General features: G+C 41.3%; 2 protein-coding genes across 2 annotated transcripts; both read left to right on the top strand.

Moving 5' to 3' along the window:
• The first annotated feature begins 401 nt into the window (after positions 1-401).
• On the top strand, positions 402-1,122 carry LOC149828367 (death domain associated protein). The gene has a single exon (XM_090017541.1). It carries the CDS (start codon positions 509-511, stop codon positions 1,040-1,042), a length of 534 nt encoding a protein of 177 aa, XP_089873667.1. The 5' UTR covers positions 402-508; the 3' UTR covers positions 1,043-1,122.
• A 155-nt stretch (positions 1,123-1,277) lies between these two features.
• On the top strand, positions 1,278-5,246 carry LOC149828366 (beta-carotene isomerase D27). The gene is made up of 7 exons (XM_090017540.1): positions 1,278-1,589; positions 1,666-1,814; positions 1,950-2,042; positions 2,608-2,669; positions 3,437-3,543; positions 4,835-4,930; positions 5,001-5,246. The coding sequence occupies exons 1-7, from the start codon at positions 1,388-1,390 to the stop codon at positions 5,048-5,050; spliced, it is 759 nt and encodes a 252-aa protein (XP_089873666.1). The 5' UTR covers positions 1,278-1,387; the 3' UTR covers positions 5,051-5,246.
• Positions 5,247-11,104: the final 5,858 nt, after the last annotated feature.

The following is an 11,104-nucleotide window of genomic DNA, read 5'->3' as shown; positions in this document are numbered from 1 at the left end:
TTCTTTTTTTAATAATATAAAATTTTAAAAATTAACTATTACATAATAACTTGAATAACTATTATTATTTATGTAATTAATTGCATGAGAACTTGATATTTGTTAATTATTACTGTTTACCTAATTAGTTGCATTAATTAGGGATTAGTTGTATGGGAATTTGTTATTATCTCATTAACCCATAATTACAGGATTGAGTTAAGCCGGGCTGGCCGGACTCGACCCGCTTCACATTGGCCCGTTTGGCCAATTAGCTGAGCCACGGGCTTCTCTTCAAACCTGAGAGCCATAACCCGACCCGTTACGGGCCGGGCCGATGCCCACCCCTACTCGGGTCCGGGTCAAACTCGACCCATTGATGCCCCTACTTCAGGCCATAAACCTTCACCAAAACTAAGCGGGAAAAGCATTGTACATGTTCGGGCCACCCTGAACCCACAAAAACGCGAACTGCGACCCCGAGTTCGACCCTCTCGGGGAACCAACGCCCACCATCGGCGTGGCCACGATGCTCGCAGCGCCACCCTCCACGAGGCCACCGATGACGATATTCCCGGCGTCCCTCTATCGAACGCCGATCATCACCGCCAAGTTCCAGAAGCGCCACCGCCGGAGGCCCCGAGACGATCCCGACGACGACGCCGATAGGGTCGGCGGCGTTGGCTTCGCCGTCCTCACCGCCCTCAACTCCGCCCGGCCACCGCGAAACGGTGACTCTTCGGCCCTCCCGCGTCCCGGACCCCCGAGCGCGGACGAGAAACGAGACCGGAGGGAGATCCCGCCGAAGGAGAGGGAAGCGAACGCGAAGGGTAGAGAGTCGTCTTCTCTTAGCGGCCTCGACGTTCTTCTGGCGCTGCAGAGCGCCTCTGCTCAGAAATCGAGCGGCAGAAGGAGCAGCGCCAGGCGGAAGGGACCGGACGCAGCGGAGGAGAGCGGTTTGGATCCCGGCGACGTCCGGCCTATCGCTATCAAGAGAGATTGGGGCGTCCGATTGCGGAAGCTCGAGAGGCTTCTCGAAGATCTAACCATGGATGCGGTTTAGATCATCATTTTTGCAAAAAAGTTTTCCTTTTTCTTCTGTATAACTTCTTGATTATATATAATTAAATTTACTGAAAGCAATTGTCCTCGTCTTGTGGCGGTTCCTCCGCCTCACGTTTGAGTGGATCCTATTTTCGCATTTTCCATGTCAGAAAAAAAGAAAATTCGCGGATATTCAGTGGATAAATTTCTCTATTAATCATGGGTTCCATCTGCATTCAGGAAAAAATTGGAAATTACTGATCGGAAATTTCGAACTAATCCATAGAACGTTTCTTTTTGCATATAAGATGCACTATATTAAGAAGTAAATTCGTATATAGAATTTGATGATTTTTTAAGTCCTATGGAGCTCTGCTTGCACACCTTCAGCTTCAGGCCGGCCATGTCGCCTTGCTCTAAGCGAGATCTCCGTTTGATCCGATGCGGCATCGCCGAGCCGTCGAGTTTGCCAGCACCGATTGGGCAGAAGACTCGGTACAATGACGGCATCTTCGAGAAGGCTTTCATGACTTTATTCGCACGGAAGATGGAGAGATTTTCTCAAGGTATTCATCGTCTGGTTCTGTTTTGCGAGTATTTGTTCTTGCATATCGTGTTTTATCAGGCCGATCGCGGCTCCAGGTAAGAATGGATCCAGGAAGGAGTGGTATGACTACGAGAGTTTCGTTGAGGTGTCGAAGCGAGTGATGCAGGGGAGGTCTCGGAAGGAGCAGCAGGAAGTTGTGAGAGAAGTGCTCCAGTCGATGCTCCCGCCCGGTGCGCCTGCTCAGGTGAATATGTTTTGAGTCGTCTCTTTCTGAATTGCCATTGTTTGTTGTTTTTCTCTCAAATTGATTGGGAAATCAATGAATGATCTACTTGAATCTGATGTACTAAATTTCCTTGTAATTTTTTCTGCTCCAAAGTTTCGGAAGTTGTTTCCACCGACGAAGTGGGCTGCAGAGTTCAATGCTGCAATAACAGTGCCGTTCTTTTACTGGTTGGTTGGGCCTTCTGAAGTAAGTATATGTTTCCAGTTAATGATAAACATAGAACTGTTGTCTAATTCTTCCTCTCTGTGAAATGTTGTTTTTGAGAGGTTGAATTACATAACTAACTGAGCGTTGCCCGATCCTGATTTCTTTGGATACCTGTTTCTTATTTGGGAATATCCTGTTTTGTGTTTGTTCACGTATTTTGAGTGAAGGGCCCATGCTTATGTTACTTTTGTGTATCACATGTTGTCATGTGGTGTCTCTGTAGTTAGAAGATGAAACAAGAGAAGGTCTCCGTTGCTTGGATTAGAGACGAGAGATGCCAGCCTTTCTTCATTCTTTATGGCTCTTTTAATGATTTTGAAACTTTCACCGATATCCTGGATTTCAGTTTACACATGCATACTTTTATCAGTCACCTGAAATTTTATGTGGTTTTTTTGTACATGGAGATGACGTAGCATCCTCACACATGAACAGAGAAATATACACTAAAATTTTGTGATACTCTTTTCTGAAGAAGTTATTAGGAAATTACATTACACGGGGACGTTAGGATCTTACTTCCAACGAATTGAACTCTTTTTAGGTTGTTGAGGTGGAGGTTAATGGGGTGAAGCAAAGAAGCGGTGTCCATATAAAAAAATGCAGGTACAAAATAGTCATATAGCTGTGATTTTTTAATATGATTTATTTACTCTAATATGTAAGATTTATTTTCTTCTATGCATTCAGTTGTATTACATTAAATATGAAAAGATGACCTCCAATAAATAGTAGATAAATAAATAAATAGAAAAAGAAAGTTTTGACTATTTTTGTTGATCATTGACAAAAAAAATTTATTCTTTTAATTGAGTACTTTTTTTATATTTACACGGAGAAACCACCCACAGGATGAGAGACCTAGCCATGCTTTCCTGGCTGCGTAAAACTCCGTGGGCATATATACCCCTTGCCCCCATCGGAGTTTCAACGCTTCGGCTTGCGCAAAGGGTGACACCCATGAGACCGCCTGCCTAGCGGCCTAGGCCCCATCCCACTGTGCCAAACTCCTTTGGGGCTTTTAATTGAGTACTTACTGATATGCTTTATTTTTTTATATTCTTTTAATTGAATATGTACTAATATGCTTTGTTATTCTATGTGGTGTTTCCTGTTCATTGTGGTTGTGCCTCTTGTAAAGTTAGAAGATGGTTATAGTAATGTTTCTTTTTTAATTTAGATAGAAAGTGCAGGATTTGACCAAGATTTTTTGGCCGAGACAGCATAACTTTACCACCCTAAATATTGACTTTTCTCCATTGTCTTCATTGCACATTTTTCCTGAAACTGTGGCATTTTCACAGGTTCATTGGCTTGTTGATTATTGGGCATTAATCCTGTTTTGTGATATTCTCTTTTGTGATGTTTTGAAGGTACTTGGAAAACAGCGGATGTGTTGGTATGTGCGTAAATATGTGCAAGTTTCCTACCCAAGATTTCTTCACGAATGAATTTGGACTTCCTTTGACCATGAACCCAAGTATGATGTTTTTTTGCTTTAATTTGCTGCCTTCTGTTACCATGCTTTGGAATATGTACGGCTTACACGGATTATTTACAAAAGAAAATAAATCCTATATCACTTTCAGACGCTATTTAGAGGGTGTTTCAAAGATGATGACATAAGTCTGATACCTCATGAGACTGTGACACAACTCTAACACATGTAAAACATTATTCTAATATTATTTTAGTACTGTTGATAAGTATTTTAATAAAAATACATTTTATGTTTTGAAGTATTCAAAAAAAGTTTTTTGATTGATTTCAAAACTAAAGAGATCCATGGCAACATATTATATGTTTTCTCAACGTGCGTCGACTGTCGGGTTGTACCCATACCTTTGTGACAGAATAAACGTTTTTTTTTTCCTTTTCTCCTTTTGAGCTATGCATCTAGTTGCTTGGTAGTAGCATATACTGATTTTTAGTGGTTTGTCTCATTTGTTCTCATCATTCAATATTGATATGATTGTAGTTCAAGTCTGAGCCTTCTTATTTGAAAAGTTCATATTCATGAGTAACTGGTGGGAGCACAAGCATTTGATTCTAGAATAGGAAAACCTTAATCCCAAATTGGAGGGCTTTTCATCAAAGTCTTTAGCCTTTTCAGATATGGAGGTACATACATTATAGTGAAATTCTAATCTACAATGGCACTGAAAATGAAATTAACATAATTATGAAAACAGCACACACATAAAAAACGTAACATTAGATTCCCTATCAGTTTCATAATATGTCTTGTCAAACAAGTAAAACATTGAAAGTCCTTTATGTTGTTTTTCTTGACATTAAAGTTGTGATTTGGTGACCATCTCAAAAAACAAGCATAGTAGTTGCTCTATGATTCTATGCTTTATAGAAGTATTGTAATGAGGTATGTCAAGCAAAATGGAGTTACAGGTTTGAAGTTATGACTATTGAAAGTAATGATAACTAACATCAACGTCTCTGTTTTGCTGAGCAAGAGAAACAAAGAGAAGAAAAAGGAGGAGAAAGATACTTGTCATATTATTTGATTTGGACAATGTTTTCAAACCTTATCTCCGAGGACCATATTCTCCTGCTTGATGTTCCAAGTTCTTTCAACTGTATATTTAGCTTTTCTATCCAATCTTCAGAAGGGTGTTGCTCTTTTCCTGCAATGACAAAATTTCGTTGAATTCACACACGAAATGCTCCTGAAAATGTCCTGGGCCTCTTCTACTTTTGTTTTATCAGAGATGAATTTCATGGCTGTTTGTTTAACCGTTATCTTTAAATTGCAGATTTTGAGGACATGAGTTGTGATATGGTGTATGGCCAGGCACCTCCTCCTTTTGAGGATGATCCCGTGTCAAAACAGCCTTGTTTTTCAGACATATGTAAGTAAAGGGATGTATCACAGGTAGGTTATGGGAACACATGACTTGACCATCTTGAGATATTTTGCAGGTACCATGGCAAACAAGAGCTCTACTGTCTGTCCAAAAATGCAAAGTTGATAAGACTCAGTTTGATCTATACATGACGAGGGAAGCTCTTCCTTTCTTGATTGCAGCTCATCCTAGTTCAGGATAGTAACTATCTATTGGTTAACCATAGCTTTCATCTGAGAATTGTCTTCTCCTGATGGAACATTAATGGGCTTGATGTATGTGGCTTTGTATTGATACTTTATCAATCTCTTTATTTCATCTATCTTCTCTCTTTTTTTTTTCCTTTTACTTTTCTTTTTTCTATTTTTTTCTTCCCTTGGTTTTGGCTTTTGTATCTGGTTGCCATCTAGTTGTGCCTTTTTTTGCTTGTGTATGTTGGTTAAATTTCATATTGCATCATTATTAATTTATTTGGTCTGAGTGGTTAGGCGCTTATGAATTTTAGTAAACATTTCCATCTGAGTAAACAAATCAGTCCAGCACAATATCAGAACACCTTTACTGGACAAAACGGATTCCTTTTGTCTTTTTGTGGGTGAAAAAGGAAAAACTTTATAACAAATGTAAAGAAAAGATACAACAGTACTAAATAAAAATGAGAAAAAGAAGATGCAAGAGTGAAGAAAGAAGCCAAGAAGATACATCATTGGGGGAGGAGAAACCCATTTCCACTTGGCAAGAACCAATCCGAGCATGTTCCATCCCTGGGAATTTGATGCTTACCAAACTATGCATTTCATATTCGTCAACAAATGAAATCAGGATATATATATATATATAGTGAAGGGTGTATTGTCAAACACCCTTCCCATCGATGCTCGGACGTGTGTGCCCTTGATAGCTGATGCAGTGGAGGAGTCGGCTGTGAAGCACCAGTCGACAGAAAAGTGAAGGCTGCTCCTTCCAGACTGTGTGATGTTCAGAAATGGAGAAGAAACCCCACTGATAATTGGTAAGGCTGGTTTTCTTTTATTGCAATGGTAAATTCAAAGACAAATAACAATGAATTGAATGATAAACTGAAATAAAGTAATGCAAAGGGGAAACAGGTAATAGTCAAAAGGGAAACTGCTGAAAAGAAAACAAAACAATACGGTTGCTGCCAATTCAATATCCTCCCAAGCAACCCTAGGAGAGGGTTTTTAAAGGCTGTTGCTGGATCCGGGTCGCGGGTCCAGCCTTGGACCCAAGTTGCGATCCGGGTCGGCTTCAATCGGTTGTTGGCTCTCTGACGTCCGAATTGGTCCACACCTGGAGTAGATACGTAGGGGTACGTCCCTGCATCGCGGCACCATACCTGCGATTGGGTCGGACACGTGGGTCCGATTGTCTGTCCTTTGTAGTGGATCGGGCGTCTATACCACACTTGAGTCATGTGGTATGAATCCAATCGGGTCCTGCCCTGCATCATTCTCTTCTGGTCGAGAAGAAGTCGGCTCTGACGACTTGTTGTCTCTGTAGTAAGCATATAGATCAGACACGTTGAAAATAGGCAAAATGTGTCAATCGTCGGGCAGCTTAAGGAGGTAGGCGTTCAGACCCAAACGCCGAAGGATCTTAAAAGGACCATACTTCTTAGGACTCAACTTGCCATAGGTGCTTACGGGAAAACGCTTGGGGCGCAAGTAAATCCAAACTAGTCGACCGACTTGAAACTGCACATCGTGACGACTTTGATCTACGAAAGCTTTGTAGGCCTCGTAGCTTTCAACAAGTTTGGCTCGGACCTGGCTGTGGATATCACGCATATATTCGACGACATCAAATGTGTCTGGGGCCGGGTCTGGGATATCGGACACAGGGCCTAGGTCAACTACATGGGTGGGTGACCGACCATAAACCACTTGGAACGGGGATTTGCCTGTAGACCGGTTGATGGAATTGTTATATGCGAACTCGGCTTGAGGCAATACGAGGTCCCAAGTTTTGACATTCTCCCCTACTAGACTCCGTAACAGGTTTCCCAAGGTGTGGTTGACCACTTCGGTTTGGCCATCTGTTTGAGGGTGGTAAGCACTACTGAACTGAAGTGTGGTCTTCAATAAGGCCCATGACGATTTTCAAAAATGGCTCATAAAATGGGTGTCGCAATCTGAGGTGATTGTGTGAGGCAATCTATGAAAACGGGCAACGTCCTTGAAGTAGTATGAGGCTACTAACGAGGCATCAGTGGTCCGCTTACACGGGACAAAAATAGTCATCTTGGAAAATCTGTCAACTACGACTAAGATGGAATCAAAACGATGTGAGGTTCTGGGAAGACCCACAATAAAATTCATGGACACATGCTCCCAGGGTCGCTCATGAATAGGCAACGGAGTATATAGACCACTATTTTGATGATGACCCTTGGACACATGACACACTCAACAATTCTGAACAAACTTGACGACATCTTTACGCATTTTGGGCCAAAAGTATCCTTCATCCAACAGTGTAAACGTCTTATCGTGTCCAAAATGCCCAACTAGTCCCCCTTCATGCAATTCAAAAATCAATTGTAGTCTAAGGGATAAGGCAGGCACACATAACTTATTACCCCAAAAAAGGTAACCATTATGGATAGTAAATCATGTGTCAGTTGTGCTATCAGAGGAGAGGCACCTTTCCCAGACCTGTTGGAAATCCGGGTCTGTCGGGTACAACTCCTTGCACTGCTCGAACCCAATGATCTGTACTGACATAGTCATCAGAAGGCTATTCTTCCTACTAAGAGCGGCAGCCACCTTGTTCAAAGTGCCCGATTGATGGTGAATCGTAAATGTGTACTCTTGCAAGAAGCTGACCCACTTAGCATGACGAGCACTTAGCTTCTTTTGACTATTCAGGTACTTTAATGCCTCATGATCCGTGTACAAGACAAACTCTTTATAAATGAGATAATGCCTCCAATAACGAAAGGCTTGTACAACGGCATAAAACTCAACGTCATAAGTGGAATATTGGCACCTGGCCTGAGTCAGCTTCTCACTAAAGAAAGCAACAGGTCGGCGGTTCTGACTCAAGATGGCGCCAATTCCCACTTAAGAGGCATCGCACTCAACCTCGAAGACTGCACTGAAATCAGAAAGAGCTAGGATAGGGGCACTAGTCATCCTTTCTTTGATGGTCGTAAAGGCTTTTCCCGCGGCAGGCGTCCAATGGAAACTAGTACCCTTTAGGCATTCTGTGAAACTACTAAAATTTTGCACAAAACGATGGTAGAAAGTGGCTAACCCGTGGAAACTTCGGATCTCTTCGATAGTCTTTGGGGTAGGCCAATCTACAATCGCACGGACTTTCGCAGGATCTGCCTTAACTCCATTGGAAGACACAATAAAACCTAGGAACACGACAGTGGACGTCATAAATTCACACTTTTTGGTATTGACGTATAACTTTTTGTTCCTTAAGATCTTCAGGACCTGACGCAGGTGATTCAAATGGTCAGACAAAGATGAGCTATAAATTAAGATATCATCAAAACATACAACGACAAACTTACCTATAGAGGGACGCAACACTTGGGTCATCATATTCATAAAAGTACTTGGGGCATTAGATAACCCAAATGGCATGACTAACCACTCATACAACCCATCATGTGTCTTGAATGTCATCTTTCACTCATCTCCCTCTCGGATACAAATCTGGTGATACCCACTTTTAAATATATTTTGGGGAAAATGGAGGCACCAGACAATATATCAAACATATCGTCTAAACGAGGAATGGGAAAACGGTATTTGACCGTGATGCGATTGATCGCATGACTATCAACACACATGCGCATGGACCCATCTTTCTTAGGAGTGAGCAGGGCGGGTACTGCGCAAGAGCTCACAATCTCACAAATAAAGCCATTTTGCAGTAACTTCTGAACCTGCCTCAACAACTTGGCATGCTCGGATGGATTCATGCGATATGCGGGAAGGTTAGAGAGACTCGATCCCGACACAAAATCAATGGCGTGCTGAACCACCCTCATCGAAGGCAAACCATTGGGCAGGTCATCCGACATAATGTGGCGAAACTCCTCAATAAGAAGGGCAACGTCTGCGGGAACGGACAAAGACGTACTCATCAACGGCTTAGCCACCAGGGCATAACAATAGTCATCTTCCTGACAATGGCTCAAGAAGGACCGGTATGAGAGGCCCGCGAGCCTGGGGACTCACTCAGGCTTATCCACAGTGGGAAAACTGGTCTCCTTGATAGGGAGAAGGACTAATTTATAACCTTTAAATATAAACGAGTATGTGTTCTTACACCCATCGTGAATTGTTTTGCAATCAAACTGCCAAGGATGACCCAAAAGAATGTGACACGCACTCATGTGGGCTACATCACATTACACTTCGTCATGGTAATGCTTCCCCATGGAGAACCGAACTAAACAACGCTGGGTGATGGGAACCTCATTTCCTTTCTTGAACCATGCCATCTTGTATGGTTGGGATAAGTTTTTGGTTTTCAGATTCAAGGTAGATACGACACTCTCAAACACCATATTCTCACACGCACTAGTGTCGATAATAACATCACATGCATGACCCTCACAGTTGCACCGGATTCTAAAAATGTTTCGGGTCGTGGGTCCAGCCTTGGACCTGAGTCGCAATCCGGGTCGACTTCAGTCGGCTGCTGGCTCTGTGACATCCGAACTGGTCCACGCCTGGAGTAGGTACGCAGGGGTACGTCCCTGCGTCGCAGCACCGTACCTACGATTGGGTCGGACACATGGGTCCGATCGTCTATCCTTTGTGGTGGATCGGGCATCCGTACCATGCCTGAGTCATGTGGTATGAATCCAATCGGATCCTGGCCTGCTTCAATAGCGCACACGCGTCTGTAAAGAAAAACAGTCAACCGCTAAACACTGTTTTTGCGACAAAAAAAAAATGTCCGTTGTTGATCATGCACCCCATGGTGGTATCAATTGTTTGGGTGTCGGCCATTACTCTCATCCCTATATATATATATATATATATATATATATATATATATATATATATATATATATATATATATATATATATAATACAGAGAGTATTGTGTAAGTTCCAGTCCATTTATCTCTCAAACTGTCCCAAACCTCATTTAAAAAACATATTTACATGTTTTTTTACTTAATCTATATTCATAGATGTGATGTCTATGTTTATTTAGTAGAAAACCTGTATTGGTTTAAACATTTTTTTATGTTTAGATGTGTTTTAGCTGAACAAAAAAAAAAAACAATGGTTCATATTACACCAAAAACTTGATTAACCAAAATAAAAAAAAAATTTGTTAAATTGATTCGATCCAAAGCATGGTTCTTAGTGAATAAGTAATGATAAGCACATCTACAGATTTGGATTCAGCATTAAACACATGCAAGTATGCTTTTTAAATTGATGCAATGATGGTAATTACTGTTCATTGGTCTTGCATTGGACATCATTTGCTTTTTGGTTTTTCTTATGTTGATGTTGAAGTTCTTCTATGTTATCGTCCATTATTAGTGAATATCTGATGAACTATCTGTTTTTGAAACATCAGATCTTCATGGGTTTCTCATTGAGCTGTGTTGGTCTTTGTCCATCTATATAGGAGCATTAGTCATGTTGTTAGCGGGTATGTCAGATCCTAGTGTTTTGATCATAGATTAATTTTTTTTTCATGCATTGGGAGGTTGGATTGAAGCGCCAATAATTCTCATTCATAAGATTCATGACCTTGTGTGTGTGTGTGTGTGTGCACGGATCTGAAACCTGCTGTTTTGTTACTTTGTAATTTTTCTGATGTAGTTAAAGAGAAGTGGAGAAAAGATATAACTTTCATGTACCTCTTGAGATGGACAGATTGTCATCAACCATTAGCAGATCTCCCATTCTGAAGATATTAGATTAGGACAGATGATCATGTTATATTTAAGACATTTGTGCTTGGAAATATGATACAATTTATATGAAAATCATCAATTTGACATTTGAGATTTTGTTTCCTGTGCATGTAGGTCAGAGTTCATTGTTCATTTATGACCTAGACCAATAAATGCCTATACAAGTGCAGCGTACTGATTAAAGAAAAATCAACGGTGGAATCTTGAGCTTCTCGTGGACACTGCTATAAGGATAAAGGACCTAGTTTTGATTA

The sequence above is a fragment of the Nuphar pumila genome, chromosome 9 (assembly GCF_984573655.1).
Source record: "Nuphar pumila chromosome 9, dmNupPumi1.hap1.1, whole genome shotgun sequence".
Taxonomy (NCBI): Eukaryota; Viridiplantae; Streptophyta; class Magnoliopsida; order Nymphaeales; family Nymphaeaceae; genus Nuphar; species Nuphar pumila.
The sequence above is the reverse complement of the archived record's forward strand: the minus strand, read 5'-3'. Positions and strand labels throughout refer to the sequence as shown.

What these genes read in the sequence shown, in the direction of transcription:
- LOC149828367 (XM_090017541.1), top strand. Translation starts at nt 509, where the DNA reads ATGCTCGCAGCGCCACCCTCCACGAGGCCACCGATGACGATATTCCCG.
- LOC149828366 (XM_090017540.1), top strand. Translation starts at nt 1,388, where the DNA reads ATGGAGCTCTGCTTGCACACCTTCAGCTTCAGGCCGGCCATGTCGCCT. An exon ending in GATGGAGAGATTTTCTCAAG is followed by an intron (nt 1,590 to 1,665) that starts GTATTCATCGTC and finishes TCGCGGCTCCAG; the next exon opens with GTAAGAATGGATCCAGGAAG. An exon ending in GGTTGGTTGGGCCTTCTGAA is followed by an intron (nt 2,043 to 2,607) that starts GTAAGTATATGT and finishes AACTCTTTTTAG; the next exon opens with GTTGTTGAGGTGGAGGTTAA.